General features: G+C 40.4%; 1 protein-coding gene across 1 annotated transcript in view; it reads right to left on the reverse strand.

Annotated features, from left to right (window-relative positions):
* Positions 1-1964: 1964 nt before the first annotated feature.
* fat2 (FAT atypical cadherin 2) overlaps positions 1965-16612 on the reverse strand; it is an 81148-nt gene continuing 66500 nt past the window's right edge. Inside the window, exons 20-24 of the mRNA XM_063000612.1 lie at positions 15171-15325; positions 8520-8943; positions 5625-5745; positions 4001-4440; positions 1965-2952 (exon numbers count right to left, since the gene is read on the reverse strand). Of these exons, the coding sequence (XP_062856682.1) occupies positions 2477-2952; positions 4001-4440; positions 5625-5745; positions 8520-8943; positions 15171-15325 (1616 nt within the window). The 3' untranslated portion in view covers positions 1965-2476. The remainder of the gene's footprint in view (positions 2953-4000; positions 4441-5624; positions 5746-8519; positions 8944-15170; positions 15326-16612) is intronic.

Below are 16612 nucleotides of genomic sequence, written 5' to 3' on the forward strand. Positions count from 1 at the left end.
CGGTCTGTCTGAAATATGACTTTACACATAGGAGAAGCACTGAGCTCTTAATTCAGATTGGTTCTCCTGCTTAGGGATTTAAGCTGTGCAGTTTAAAAAAAAATATTAACATCCTTTTGCTAAACAGAATGCATGCTAAATCATCCATTCATTCTCTCCACAGAGCTTTAAATATACAGTTTCAAGTGTCAAATGAAACAAACCAGCTACTAGACATACATGACCTTAAAACTATTGGATTAAGAAGGAAACGGGTAGAAATAAAAATGTACAGATTATTTGAAGATCTAAAAAGAACTACAAAATCCCATAATGCATTGTGATTGATGTCAGAATCATGCTTCCTCTCCACCAATGCCGATCCCTGCTCTGATTGAGGAGAACAAAGCTAACCCACGCCCCCTCTGACACGTAGGCAGCATGCCATATGCATCTTATCACCTACACTTTGACGAATGCAGTGCAGCTCAGCACTGTGTACGGAGAGACACACCCTGACAGCACTCTTTTCTCATCTCTGTGCAGGCGCCATCAGTCAGCCAGCAGAGGTCGTAATTGCACTAGTTATGAGAGAGACCCTATCCGGGTTAATCCCACCCATTTCTGAACAACAGGCCAATTGTTGTTCATGTGGCCGCTCAGCCTAGTCGGCAGGCAGAGGTGAGATTCGATACGACGTATTCGAGATCCCAGCTCTTGTTCCAGCATGTGTTGTTACCGCTGCTCCACCTGAGCGGCCCAACAAATGGCTTTTTGATGTATTTTACTGTTTTGTAAATCTAGTTTACTGTGCAGTTTGCTGGATCTTGGTGAAATTCTGTGACGTTTTGTGATCATCGGAACTAAACTGGAGTGTAAGTTAGACAAGAATGTAAGCATAGAGTAAATATATGAAAAAAGATGTATGTAGAGGCCACACTACAATTTTAAAAAGAAAACTAGCTTGCAAGCTTGCATTTCCACTACAGCTGCTCTTAAGTCACATGACACACATCTACTCCACCCTCATATAGAAAATATTGGGACAAAAATACTGGCCTTAATGCTTTACCCTGTCTAATTTGCTTGCCAATTTGCTAGACAGCTAAGTAGCAAAATACTATTTGTTGTAAAATTTTAAAATCAAATGATTACAGCATTATATCTAACTGGTAGTGTAACATAGTGTCATTCATTTTTTCATATAGTGCAAAGTTCACACTACACGACTTTCCAGTTGTTCAGATCGCTGTACAGTTCACACTACACAACTGAATCTCTTGTAATCGGGAGTCTTTTAAGTCAGTGTGGATTTCACACTACACGACTGATCGGCGATAGGGGGTCACACACTACACAATCTACCATCAGGAGACTACGTTTTGTCATGAAAACACACACGAGAAGTCACGAGGGGTTTAATGATACCATGTCCAAAAATGCATGCCAGCAAGAAGCGAGCGATCAAAGTTGTTTGTGCTGATGTGCAGCGTTAAAGCAAGTAGGAAAAATAATTGAATACGAGTGGATTGGGCTACGCGACCAGCAGGGATCATCTGTTCTGTACTGAGTTGGAGGTTAATAAATATTTTTGCAATGCAGCGTGGGTATTGTGGTTTGGCGTGGACGATAAGGTCACAAATACTGTAAAGCTTGTGTGTGTGCCGATGTATTCTGATCTGATAGAACTATATTATGCCCCGTCCCACGTTTTTTACAACTCCTCCCCCGGGTTTGCCCTCACCCCGTATCTTGCGTTCTCATTGGCTGCCACTCGCAACCTGCCTTTTACACTACAGGATTTTGAGTCGCAGACTGGTCCAGATATTTAACATGCTAGATATTTTTCTTCAGTCGGCGAGTTGCTCGGATCGAATCGTTGAACGGTTCACACGTAACGATTGAGAGCCGAGTTTCCATCACCGAGCGAATGCAGAGTTGCTTCCGAGCTGCCACATCTAGCGACGAGCTGTCAGTGAGCGAGAAATCAGGGCAAAAATCGTGTAGTGTGAACTAGGCATAAGGTCAAATTATAGGTCGTATAAGGAGTGTAAACCATTTGAATAATTTGCTAACTCATGGTCAGTTGGTTTTTAAACAATATCACAGAAAACTACGTTTGGGATGAAAATAAATGGCAATAAAGTGGCATGAAATGTGTGTTTAGTTCCAGAACCTCACTAAACAGCTCTAGAGAGCGTCAATGCTACAACGTTAATGTGTAGCATGCAACAAATACTAAAGATGTAAACATGATGAAATGCTTCAGGTGGTAAATACACTGCCGCTTAGGTTGCGTGTTCTTAAAAATGACAGGTAGGACGACACAAGTGGTCAAATATTCCATGTTCATCTTCATACCAGAAAGAAAAGATAATACTGTTCAGTGTAGACAGTCTAGTTCTGGGTTTCCTCAACCATTAAACCCACTGAAATTCATACATGTCCTCATCCTGTTAAATCCAGATGGAAAAGTCTGAATGAGCAGTGTTAGGGACTAGAACATGACCTCCTCACAGCTCCCATAGTCACTTTCCACCATATCAGAGCCAGCACACCCCCGGGTAGCACGAGTACCCGGGGCAGAATGCGTAGACGACCCACAGTCCGCGTATGAAGGCTGGGCCACGCTCAGACGCACGCTCAGCCGTTTATACCCCGCCGATACGTCGTTCATACTGCGAGCGTGATGCGTAGGGTAATAGCTGATGGCCGTGTACTCGTTGGGACACTGAGCGCTGGGTAGTGGCATCCCGTCTGGCCCCAGGAAGTCATCCAGGTTCTGGTGGCTGTAGCAGGGTGGTAGCGGGGCACGACGCTCACTGCGCTCCAGAGGAAAAGGGAAACCCCCGAATCGAGAGTTCCTTCGGGAGTCTGTGGGCAGCATGGTGGGGTAAGTGCTCTCAACAATGTCGAACTGTGGGAACTCCTGGACGGAGGGGCGCCCAAAGTAGTCTGGATCAGCGGGGTACACTGTAAAGAGAGGGAAAAGGAAGTTGAAGGCATTTTTTTCGGAGTAAATTAGATTGTAGCATTTGCAGTCACCGGTGTTATAAACCTGTTTGGACACATGTGGAAGATTTTACTTCAGAGACTTTCAGAATCTATGTTAAGGTATATTAAAGCTATTTTTGGATGTCAGGCGACCTAAAACCTTAAATAAAGCAGTTATACACCAATCAGCCATAACATTAAAACCACCTCCTTGTTTCTACACACACTTGTCCATTCTATCAGCTCCACTTACCATATAGAAGCACTTTGTAGTTCTACAATTACTGACTGTAGTCCATCTGTTTCTCTGCATGCTTTGTTTGCCCCCTTTCATGCTGTTCTTTAATGGTCAGGACCCCCACAGGACCACTACACAGTAGGTATTATTTGGATGGTGGATCATTCTCAGCACTGCAGTGTAGTGTTGTGCTGGTATGAGTGGATCAGACACAGCAGCGCTGCTGGAGTTTTTAAACACCTCACTGTCACTGCTGGACTGAGAATAGTCCACCAACCAAAAATATCCAGCCAACAGCGCCCCGTGGGCAGCGTCCTGTGACCACTGATAGGGTCTAGAAGATGACCAACTCAAACAGCAGCAATAGATCAAATAGAGCGATCGTCTCTGACTTTACATCTACAGGGTGGACCAATTAGGTAGGAGTGTCTAATAGAGTGGACAGTGAGTGGACACGGTATTTAAAAACTCCAGCAGCGCTGCTGTGTCTGGTCCACTCATACCAGCACAACACACACTAACACACCACCACCAAGTCATTGTCACTGCAGTGCTGAGAATGATCCGCCGCCTAAATAATACATGCTCTGTGGTGGTCCTGTGGGGGTCCTGACCACTGAAGAACAGAGTAAAAGCAGGTTTGTAGAGAAACAAATGGACCACAGTCAGTAATTGTAGAACTACAAAGCTTCTATATGGTAAGTGGAGCTGATAAAATGGACAGTGAGTGTAGAAACAAGGAGGTGGTGTATCTTTACTTGCCTACAAATGGGTAAAAAATAAACTCACCCTCATAAGCAGGATCCCAGTTACTCTTCCTAAGTGACTCATTATCAGAGTTGGATGACGGAGGGTGAGGAAGGTTAGGGGCCACGCTGCAAACCACAGGACCCTGAGTCCTCTGGTACCTGGAGCTCACCTCTCGCTGATCGCTGGGCTTTAGAGAACGGAAAGGGCTGTGGTCCAGGTTATTCCCATTGATCAGCGTGTTCATCTCCATGGGCGCCGTGTCTCCTCCATCCTGCAGCATGCTCTTGGTCAGGCCCGTTGGGAAGTAGCCGTTGGAGTCTTGCACACAAACTGGCTTGTGTTTTTTGTGACTGACGTAGCGTTTTCGTATGCACACAAATATTGCACAGAGAGCAATAAGGCAGAGCAGGCCTGCGCAGATCTCTGCAATCTCTATGTATCCGATGGGTGCCATCACGTTCTTGTTCTCCACAATACATCTGCACAGTGAACACAGGACAGAATATAACTGAGAGATTTTTATTTACTATTGTATGAATTTACTTTCATATTTTAAATCATTTTAATTCAAGCATGGAAGTTGGGAACTACTAACCACATTTCCAGAAAAAGTTGGGACAGTTTGTAAAATGCAATTAAAGAAGAAGCTGTGGTTTATTAATTCTTATGAATCTTTATTTAATCGATAAAAGTAAAAAGAAAAATTTCTCAGTGTTTTTACTGATCAACTTCAATGTAATTTGATGCCGACACACTCAACACACAAGTTTGGACAGAGGCAAAATAAGACTGAGAAGTTTATAGAATATTTAAGCTACAGTGTTTCACAAAAAGCAGGTAAATTGGTAAAAGGTGAGGAAATCAAGATTGGGTATAAAAGGAGGTATAAAACACTTCTTTTTTTTTTTTTTTTTGTTTATGCATTTTTCTCCCCTTTTCTCTCTATTAGTGTGTCCAATTGCCCGATTGTGTCATGCTTCCTCTCCACCAATGCTGATCCCCGCTCTAATTGAGGAAAACAAAGCTAACCCACGCCCCCTCCGACACGTGGGCAGCAGCCGTATGCATTTTATCACCCACACTTTGACGAGTGCAATGCAGATCAGCACTGTGTATGGAGAGACACACCCTGACCACCATCAAGCAACCAGCAGAGGTCATAATTGCATTAGTTAAGAGAGAGTCCCTATCCGGCTTTTTTAATACCCCACCCCTATATGAACAACAGGCCAATCGTTGTTCATGTGGCTGCTCAGCCCAGCTGACAGGCAGAGCTGAGATTCGATACAATGTATTCAAATCCCAGCTCTGGTGTTCAGCGTGTGTTTTACCGCTGCGCCACCTGAGCAGCATAAAACACACTTCTGTCCCAACTTTTTTGGAGTGTATTGCTAAAATACAATAAAGCTGATCAGTGAAAACAATGGAAATCTTTCTCTGAAGAAGCCACTGGAGTTCCCCACATCAAACTCTTCAAACCATGTCTGTATGTACAGAAAACAGGACAGGGTTGCCACACAGAGAAATAAATTGACATGTAATGTGTTGATTTTATAAACTTTTTAGCAATGAGTGTGACTGAAACACCTAAATTTAGAATTTTCAACAGAAGTGTCCACAAACCTTTAGTTTTATAAAGAATTAGTGTACGTGTGGCTCATACCTGTAACCTTGACCGCTGGGTACACACGAGCTGTTTTGTCCACACGGCTGAGATGCACAGGGATTGTCATTCTGCTGACAGTACATGCCGAAGAACTGAGGCGGACAGCTACAGTGGACGGCTGCAGTGAAGCAAATTAATAAACATCAGTGACTTTTTGCTGGCTTTAGGGCACGGGAACAAAGATCTACGAGACGTCTCTTCATACTAAAGATCAAAGAGTAGGATATACAGTACATTGCTATACGTTGGGGGTTATTATCTCACTAGTTTCATTTCCATAAATGTGTTGCAGTAAATAGGTCTGCTGCATACAAATGAACATAGCAATATTAAATTGGGGTTGTTATTATGGCACAAATTAGAAAAGCAGCCAAAGAAAGGCACACTACTTGTACTATAAAGTGTTTACTTTCTGGATATACAAATAACGAGTGTTGCATAATTGTTTTTTGCCTACTTTATCATTTTTCTCTATTCCATCTATTAAGGGTAAGAGTATCAATTCAGAAGTGTTAATGGAATTTTTAAACCAGCAACTCCTTTGATCATAAACAAACTTAAACTCTCAATAAAAAGAAAAAAAACCCGAAAACACAGCACTAAGGTCCACAAAAGTGCTAAACATGCTCATAAGAGACTAATGAATTATTGAATTTAGTAAAATGAACAATGTAAATATGTAGTGTAAAACCTGTAAATAAATATTAAAATTGGTGTACTGTACTACTGGGAAGACATTTCATTTACCTTGTGTGGTGAAGGAGAGGTTTTTTGCCATGGTCGTATAGTGGGGACTCAGAGTATCTATTATTCTGAGTCTAAAGCACTTCTGGTGGCTATTGGAGCAGTGCTGGTGCATAATAAGCACTAAAGGCGAGAGCAAAGTGAGCCTCCTTACAAAATTAAGCCTATTACTCATGTAAACGGGCAGCACGGTGGCTCAGTGGGTAGCACTCTCGCCTCTCAGCAAGAAGGTCCTGGGTTCGATCCCCAGGTGGGGCGGTCCGGGTCCTTTCTGTGTGGAGTTTGCATGTTCTCCCCGTGTCTGCGTGGGTTTCCTCCAGGAGATCCGATTCCTCCCACAGTCCAAAGACATGCAAGTGCGGTGAATTGGAGATACAAAATTGTCCAAGACTGTGTTTGATATTAAAGTTGTGAACTGATGAAACTTGTGTAATGAGAAACTATCGTTCCTGTCATGAATGTAACCAAAGTGTAAAACATGACATTACAATCCTAATAAACAAACAAACAAAGCATATCTTTGGACTGTGGGAGAAAACTGGAACTCCCTGAAAAAAACCCACGCAGCAGACATGGGGAGAACATGCAACATGACCTTGTATTCTGTTTTGCGAACATTGTTCTATTTTCTATTACTTAGTTATAGAGATGGGACGATCGGGGTTTTTGGCACCGATTCCGATCTCCGATCTCCTTTCAGGGACATAGCCGATAGCCGACTGCGACCGGGATGGGGGGGGGGGGGTTTAGCAGTAAATAAAATAACGCTTTGTTCACAGTATCGCTATAAGTGATTCATTGATTCACGAGTCATTTTTCGCGAAGCGTAAGTTTCTCTTCTCAGTTATCTCTCCGTGTTTACTGTTATTAATTAAATGTCATGGTTTTAAATAAACACCAACTACTACAGAACATTTTGTGTGACTCTCTTACATTAAAAAGCTTCATTAAAAAGCTTAATTAAACTGTTATTACCACAGATCTGTAACCGACCGTCAGACTCGTTCCGTCTAAGGAGCTAAAAGTTCAGCAGATGATCCTGAACTAACGAATTTGGTAATGAATAAATTTTTGCCTCTGATTGGCTCTGTAACGTTTTCTGTTCTCATCTACATCACAAGTAAGAACCGCTTACGATTTACCAAAGTGAACCAGGAGTTTATATAACGTGCTGATAGAATCGACTCAGATGTGACCGGGTTGAATTATCTTTTTAAAGTAAATATTACAATCAGCAAAATTACATCGTATGTATGATGCACAATGTTAATGATGTTATTTTAGGTCATGAAGAGCTTTCACGATGGTTTCTGTACGATTGTTGATGAATGGTGATGTGATGGTTGGCGCGTCGTAGCTCAAAGTCTGGATCAATCCACTGAGCTGTTAACTTAACGTGATCTTTATATATCACACGATCGGATCGGCTACTTTTAGGAAATATCGCCGATCGCCGATAGCATATTTTTATTAAAAATCGGCCGATACCGATTCATAGCCGATCGATCGTCTCATCTCTACTTAGTTAATAAAGCAGTAAGCCACGAGAGGCCGTGCATTACTGTGATTTTAGCACGGGGATGACGTTTTTGGCACGACGCGAAGCGGAGTGCCTAAAACTTCTTTCCCCGTGCTAAAATCATAACAGTAACGTACGGTCTCGAGTGGCTTATTGCTTTTATAAAACGGCGGTCAACATAAAATATAATAAATACAACAATGTTTAATTCATAAATGTATTTATTGTGTATAAACTTACAATAAAGCATTCTTCCGCGACGCAAAATAGTTCGATTAACAGTGTTGCTAGGCAACATGAGGGCGAAAATAACATTAACTTTTTCTATTCAGTGGCGTATTAATATGGAATGATGTGAGGTGGTCCTAGGTGTGCGTTTATCGGGGATTTTACAACGGCTTCGAACGCAGCTCAGCCAATCAGATTTTAGGACCGGAACTATCCGTTTTATAACACTGATTTTACACTTTTTCCACTAATAGACTTGGATTATTAAGCAATCTTTAAGCTGAGTGGGAAAACGTTGCTTCGAGCGCCCAAACAGTAAGAAACAGCCCTATACACAATAATTCTAACTGAACAGAGCTAATATTCAGAACATAACATCTACACACAAAATCAATGCTCACCTCCATTAAAGTCCTCTCCACATGTGCCTCCATTCTCACAAGGATTACTGGCACATCCATCCAATTCACAGCACTGATACTGTCCAAATAAACGACTTCTCTCTGATCCCAGACCCTCATGGCTTCTCACCGGCTGACCATTAAAATGAATAGTGTTCAAACAGCCCCTAAGGTCTGGCTTTTGGGCTCTGTGGCTGGTACTGGCGAGCATCAGGATTCCATTGGCCTGAGTCAGCCTGCACGGCTCCGACAAGGGCTTGAAGGTGGAGTGTGTGTGGTCTACAGTTAGCTTCACCATGGTTTTGTTGACCTCCAGGGAGATGTGGTGCCAACGACCATCAGCCAGCGAGTAATCCCTAATTGGAAGAACACCAACCGGCCCGTTCCCACAGCCATAATGGAGCACGAGCTCCTGCTCCACCAGCTGTACAGGTTAAAAAAAATAGTAAATATGATTATTACAACATTGTTTTGACTAAATAAATTATGTAAATTGGTTAAAACCGCCCGATCACTACCCATACACGGCCTAAAATGATTACATTTGTATTAAAATAGCTTGGCTATAACTCCACAGCTAACTAAATAAAGATTAGTCATGAAATACCTTCTTAAAAAATAAATGATTTATCACCACATATACATTTGTTGCATTTAGCAGACTCGTTTATCCACAGCATCTTCAGTCAAACAAATTCAGAGTTGTAGTGATGCTGGATACTTCAGTTAACATATCAAATACTGCCACAACATAGCCTGAAACCCAACCCGGCAACCATACTTCATTTTAACATAAAACCACAAATGTATTTTATACATGCTAACTTTGAAAATGCGTCTTACAATTGTGAGCATATATAATTCAAGCAACTAAGGGTTGAGGACCTTGCTCAGAGGGGCCCAACAGTGGGAGCCTGGAGGTGGTGGGGCTTCCTTCAAGTCCCACTAAATGCTAGACCTTATGTCCTTAAAACTAATACATATTACAGTAAATGGACAATGAGCTTTCAGTTTATTACTATGGGCCTAAAGGAAACAACAATACCCCTACACCCTAGTGTTCCATTAGCCATACTAATTTTAAGCCACAACTGATAGGATTATTTGCAGTATTAAATATGAACTGATGCAGACAGTTTAGACAGCTAGACCTTGAGGGGAAAAAATGCAAGCTATCATGATGCTGAATATGTGCAAAAATGCTTTGAGTGTTCACACCAACCTTCCTGGAGGCATAAACAAAGACAGAGACAAAATCCTCCATGACAATGTGTGTACTGTTTTATATAAAAGTATATCACAGTGAAGTACTTTTGTGAACGAGTGCCTGGAACAGCTTTTTAACTTCACAAACCATATTTTTGTTAAAGTTAGAGCTCCGTATGGATAATATTTCTTTGATCTGTGCATAATACGAGGGATCTTCAAAAAGTTTCCACACTTTTATATAGGGATGTCCCGATCACGTTTTTTTGTTCCCAATCCCGATCATTAATTTTGATCCCGATCTGATACCGAGTCTTAAACCGATACTTGTATTTTCTAGATATTGTTTAGATAAGAACTAGATAATACTGTTCACACAGTGCACACTTCAAGTACATTACAGTTATTCAAATTAATCCAATGTTTATGTTTAACAACTGAATAGCTCTGCAGTGCTGTAGGAAAAAAAATGCCTGCATCCAAGCTATTGCTTAATGTTCTTTTATTTTTACAAAATAAAAGTAAACAAACTTAGTGCAGCATTGTAGTAGTAAAACTAGAGCACTCAAAATGAAGTGAAGGTTCTTTTTGAGGAAAATCAGCATCTCTGCCGTGTTAGCGGACAGCCGGTTCCTCTTCTCATCATATAATAATAAACTCGCTGTATTCGGCTGAGTGTTTATTTTTTAGGTGCCGTATCAAATTGGTTGTAATTGTAGATCGTTTCGTTAAATGATATCTGGTTTGTTTCTTATGAGCCACCGTACTTGTATGCGTGTTGTAACTGTAACAAACTTTTCTGTGGTTGTATTGTGACAGTGGTTTGACGGACGTTTCTACGCGAAGTGAGTGTGTTTTGACCCTTTGGGGCTTCCATAGTGCATGGAATAGCATGCTTGGCTAACGCTAGCTGTCCACTATTCGGTACCGTAACAGAAGAAGTTAATAAAGTGTTATGCTCCTGACAATTTGTGAATATACCGTGTATTTATTTCTTTATTAAGCAAGTGCATCACTACGACGCTCGGTTACATAACTAAGCCAAAAGCTGTATGTTATGGTCCTGAAGTTTTCATACTCGGATTAAAAGTTATTGTTTTGTAAACCGGGGTGATCCTTGACTCACACACCATATAAATAGTAAAATTCTACATTAATGAACGCAGCTCTGCTCCTACCGCCTCGTGAAAAGCTTGCATTGCTTCCACTTCACTGTTGGACTCTCCGTTTACGACACCTGCTTGACCGCTGACGTAAACGAAGGATCGGCGCAGGATCGGGCTTAGTAAAGCCGATACCAATCAGTTAAAAAATGCCTTGATCAGGCCCGATTCCGATCTTTGAGATCGGATCGGGACATCCCTACTTTTATATTTTGGTTGGAAAAGGTAAGGGGGGGGGTAGTAATTGGTCATGTCTGAAAGATTGAGAGAGAGCTTATAGTATGGATTTAGTGCCATCTGATTTCCACCTTTTTGGACCATTCAAAGAAGCTTTAAGGGGAAGAAGATTTTCATGTGTTGATGAGGAGAAAGCAGTGGTGCATCAGTGGCTATGCACTCCACCTAAAACTTTTTTGCTGATGGCATTAAAAGGTTGGTACGATGCTGGGAAAAATGCATTGGAAGGTGATTGTGTAGAAAAGTGATGTCATTTGTTTTTGAAATTTTTAATAAATAAAGTTTTTTTAAAGTGTGGAAACTTTTTGAGGTTTCCATGTGTTTTTAACTCAAATTATATGAAGCAGGGCTGTATAGTAAAGCTCTGATCATGTATCAATAACACACATCTCTCACGCTTTCTACTGACACTTTTATTTTTAAACAATATAGACTCAGCAGATGACTCGGCTCTAGTTACAAGCAACTAAGGATGTACAGGAGACATATTGGATTGGAATGGGTCAGGGCCTAGTTCACTACCAACAAAACAAAGCTGGCAAAATACATACATACAAACTGTGAGTAAACTTTTCTCCCCAAGAGCTCACTTCAAAAAAAATTATTTTTTTTATATATTTACATAATTCTGACAAAGGTTGCCAGGTTTCAGTCAAGTTGTAATAAGGCTGGATGCTTCCATTGACTTTAAATGTCAAATACTATCACAACATAGTCTGAAACCCACTTGGCAACCTTACTTTATTTAAAAAATAAAACCACAAATGTATTTTATACATGAAAATTAAAACGCAGTAGACATTTATAGAGGAAAGGTGTATAAAAATGCATCAACCCGAATGAAATATTAAAAACACATTCCCTTTTGCTGTTGTTTTTTTTTTCAGTTTGAACCAGCCCAGCTTTATTTCGAATTAGTTTCACTGTGCTGAGAGAACACAGCCGTCATGCGCCAATCAGAACAAGTATCGGCATGCATGCTGACTTCTTGTTTTCTCTTAAACTATTCACACAATGAAAAATGAAATCATTCAGCTTTCTATTTTTCCAAGCAACACATCAGCTCATTTCCCTTAAATGAAAGTGAAAACTTTGTAAACCTGTCTAAACTCTGTAAGCACAACGCTGATGTAGTTGCTAACCCGTGTATTATTAATGGCGATCATGTTTGATCAGCAGTGTAACCGCTACGGTAGACTTCTGAAGTGTGTGCCCTGTGCTTTGATGTACGAGTGCTGAACCTCGTGGGATTTTTACTCGCTCGCTTTCGATAGACAGGGCTGCTGGGTTTCAGTTTTGTTGTGCTGGGCTGGACGGAGTTTGAAGAGGCAAATTTGCCCCAGAGGCCTTGTGAAGGAGGAGGCATGTTTGATCAGGGTTTAAGCTTTTGTGGGTGCTGCAAAGTCGACAAGTAAGAAGGTATGCTTTCTCTGTAGAGTCTGCATCAACAACAACAACAAAAAAAAGAGAAAGGACTAGTCTTCAGATAAATTGTCGTATGACTACAGAAACACCCTACAGCTAAAACTTTACAAGTTGGGACAGAGAAAGCTTTCGGTAAATACGAAGAGAAAAATCTACTGTTACATAATAATTAACAGAAAATAAAAGAAAAACTGGCTGGTTTTTTTTCTAAAAATAACTCATTAATTGAATGATAGATTTAACTGAAGCTACAATACACAGTACAGCCCACCTTAACATATCCGTAAATACTCGTCCGCGTTTTGACACCCCCCCCCCTGCGTCCCCAGAATTGTTGGAAGTTTTCCAAACTAAGTTTTAACCGAGTTTATTGAGTTTATAAAGAAAGAAAGAAACTACATATACAAACTATCAAGAACAAAATACTTTACAGTCTTGTTTTTTTAGCACACACCACAAAGAGATGATCACATGTGTAAAGAAGCGCACTTTTTTACTGGCTATGGAATCCCCAAAGGAACAAAATTCACTCAATATGTAAACACGTACATAAAACATTGTCAGCACACTACACCACAGAAAAGTCTGTTACATTAACTTAATTATAATGCCCTATGATTGCTAGGAGCGCCTCATATTGCATATTGCACCCCATATGTCATATGCTACGGCAATGAAAAATTTTCAATCGCTAAACACAAACTGGGAAACGGCTCATTTCACGAGACACGGCTCATGTGCTATTCTGGCACTGGTGCTATTCTTCTCACCTGGTTGACTGCACTTCACAAAGTTGCCAGGTGGGGGATTTTCCAGCCAAATTCATGTGAGGATACTTTCTTTATTTGCATTATTTATTTATTTATATAATGTTGTATTTGTTTTAAAATGTCATTTGTTTTTTACACAATAAGCATTATTGGCAAAGTTTGTACCTACCTGAAATAAAAGGGCGTTCATTATTTAGATAAATAAAAGATAAGCACAAATAGAGTATTATTTCATTTTTTAAGAGAAATAATAAAAAGAAACTTTTTTTAAACATTTTGTTTAAAAAAATCGGGGAAAAATCGTATTGTGAACCCAGTATCGTGAATCGTAGTTTGTAGAGTGTATCGTTACATCCCTAATAATGATAATATATTGCATAAATGTAAGATTTACTTAAACCAATTCCAATCGAAGGTTAAGGACCTAAAATTAGAGTGTCATTATTATGGTGTAAGTGTGGTGGTATTAAGACTTTAACTGTAAACCCTCTAATTAAGAGTCCATTCAATAGTCATGTTTTTTAGTTTGGGGGAAGTAGTTTTTTTTTTTTTTTTTGATGCATTTTCTCCCCATTTTCCTCCCGATTTAGCGCACTCAGTTGTGTCTTCCGCTGCTGAGAGATACCAGATACACGTGCACAGCTCTCCTCTTCTCACCCCTGCATTCTGCACAGGCGTCTCTTCCACCAATCAGGGTCCTTACACAGCATATGAAGAACCACCCACCCACACATAGTCCGGCCCCCACCCTGCAGATACGGTGGGCAGTTAGTATCTGCTGCAGGCACTGCCAATTATGCCCACCAAATGGCGCCCAGCCGACCGGTGACAACACCGAGTTTCGAACCGGGGAGTTCAGAAACTCGGTGCTGGTGTGCAAGCGGAATATCCCGTAGTTCTAAAATCTGTTTAATAATTTAACAATGAAGATAAACTTCTTTTGATGATTTGAGATTCTTGCTGTCAGGTTTCAGAGATATTACATCAGCTGAACTGACATCATATTTTCCTTGTTTTTTTACAATTTTCACTATTTTTACATTTGAAAAGTGATTGCAAACACAATTGGAAACAACTAGAAATGATTTACTTTCTAACTCTGGATGTTTCTGAAGTATAAACTTGAAACTTTTAAGGTTTGCTGGTAACTAGTGTGCTGATCTAACACATGTGCATTACCCAATTCTGTATGAAGAAGGTGTAAATGATTAATGATTCCTTTTGAAGGCTTGCTCTTGCTTCTAGTGGAGAGATGCATACATGCATGAGTTAAACCTTGGAAATACCGAGATGATGTTTCAGAGCCGCTGGCAACTTGGATTAAATATTCCATGATAATGTATAAATGAGACCCCTCTACGATAGGTCACATACACTGAATTTGATTGATGCTTCATTAGCAAGATGTGATCTTGATCTTTTCTACCATGTCATCAACCTGACTTTGTACATGCAGTTCAAACCTGTAACACTGGGAGCAATTAGATACGTCTTGTTTGGTTATGAAGTGGGTTCTTACTGAGAATGAAATGAAAAATGAATTCAGTGTAAATAACTCATAACACCTAGTCAGTCAATCATCTACTTAGAACTAAATCGACTTATCCACCTGAAGCCTAAATCCACCAATAAAGTCATGAGCAGTTTAAGCTGTACTGATTGTTTAAAAAGATCTACATGCTCTACAAGCATTCAATTAAGAGCAGACAAACAGAACACATACCCAGACTACATTAAACAGACGTGCCTGCAGTATGTATTGATTTTCTTCCAGCCAAACTGTCTTTCAGCCTCCTAATATACAGCTAAATAAATATCCCAGATGATTGCTGAATCATAAGATGTAATACCTCTAGTGTTGCCCAATCAGAAGCATTCGTTGTCATCAGAGTCCCTTCAGCATCAGACGTCTTTATCTGAAGCGACAGCTGGAAGTTCTGTTCTTCCTCGTTTGTCCAATAAAGATATTTTAGATAACCGTGTCCATCAAATCTCATAGCTGACTCTAAAATGAACAAAAGATTATTTGTTAGTGCAATCATAGCTGTGAGCAGCAAGAAGTATTTACTGTCTTGAGCCTGATCTCAAAATTTGTAAAGATTGGAAACACGAACCACTGCTGGTACAACAATCACATGGGACAGAGTGTCAGTAAATAGAGTAGTTTGACAAACTATTTTCAACAAACGTTCAGACTTAAGCTCTCCAGAAATTTACTGATTTTATTTTTTGCATTTCCCCCCAATTTTCCTTCCAATCTAGTCTTACAGGTCAGTTGTAGCATAGTGGTTAATGTACTGGACTAGTAATTAAAAGGTCGCAGGTTCAAGCCCCACCACTGTCAGGTTGCCACTGTTGGGCCCTTGAGCAAGACCTGTAATTCTCAGTTGCTTAAACAATATACTGTCACAGTACTGTAAGTCGCTTTGGATAAAAGCATTTGCTAAATGCCGAAAATGTAAATGTACCCAATCACCCTATTGCATTACGCTTCCTCTCTACTGATGTTCACCTCCACCCTGGTTGAGGAGAGCCGTGACTAAAACACGCCCCCTCCGCAGTAGCCGACTGCATCTTTTCACACACAGGAGGCGAGTTCATATTTGGATCAGTACAGAGAGACACACACTGTCCACATTATCCCTCGACTCTGTACAGGCGCCGTCAATCAGTCAGCATCAGTTCATTTACATTTTCAGCATTTAGCAGACGCTTTTATCCAAAGCGACTTACACAATGAGCAATTGAGGGTTAAGGGCCTTGCTCAGGGACCCAACAGTGGCAACTTGGTGGTGGTGGGGCTTGAACCGACAACCTTCTGTTTACTAGTCCAGTACCTTAACCATTGAGCTATCACTGGCCCTATGTTCAGTTTTAGTTCAGTTCAGTTTTAAATAATTAAAGAGACTGTTGGTAATAACTACCAGTGCTTCATTTTTAAATAATTAGTGTTATTACCAACGGTCTCTTCTATTATTTAAAACTAAAGCACTGGTATTTAGTAGGGATGTAACGATTCACCACAATACAGTTAATAACCGATTCAAATCGATTTGACATGTAAAATTAACTGATATTCACTTTAAACAGCAGAAGGCACTGGCGCTATTCACCTCGCCTTGTTGAACGTCACTGGCGCTATACGCCTGGTTGCCAAATCGGGGTTTTTCAGCCGAATTGGGCTTAATTCAAAATTGTTTTGCATAGTTTGTACCTACCTCAGAAATAAAAGGGCATTAATTAATTAGATAAATAAAAGATAATCACAAATACAGTATTTTATTTAAATTTT

This window comes from Trichomycterus rosablanca, chromosome 8 (assembly GCF_030014385.1).
Source record: "Trichomycterus rosablanca isolate fTriRos1 chromosome 8, fTriRos1.hap1, whole genome shotgun sequence".
NCBI lineage: Eukaryota > Metazoa > Chordata > Actinopteri > Siluriformes > Trichomycteridae > Trichomycterus > Trichomycterus rosablanca.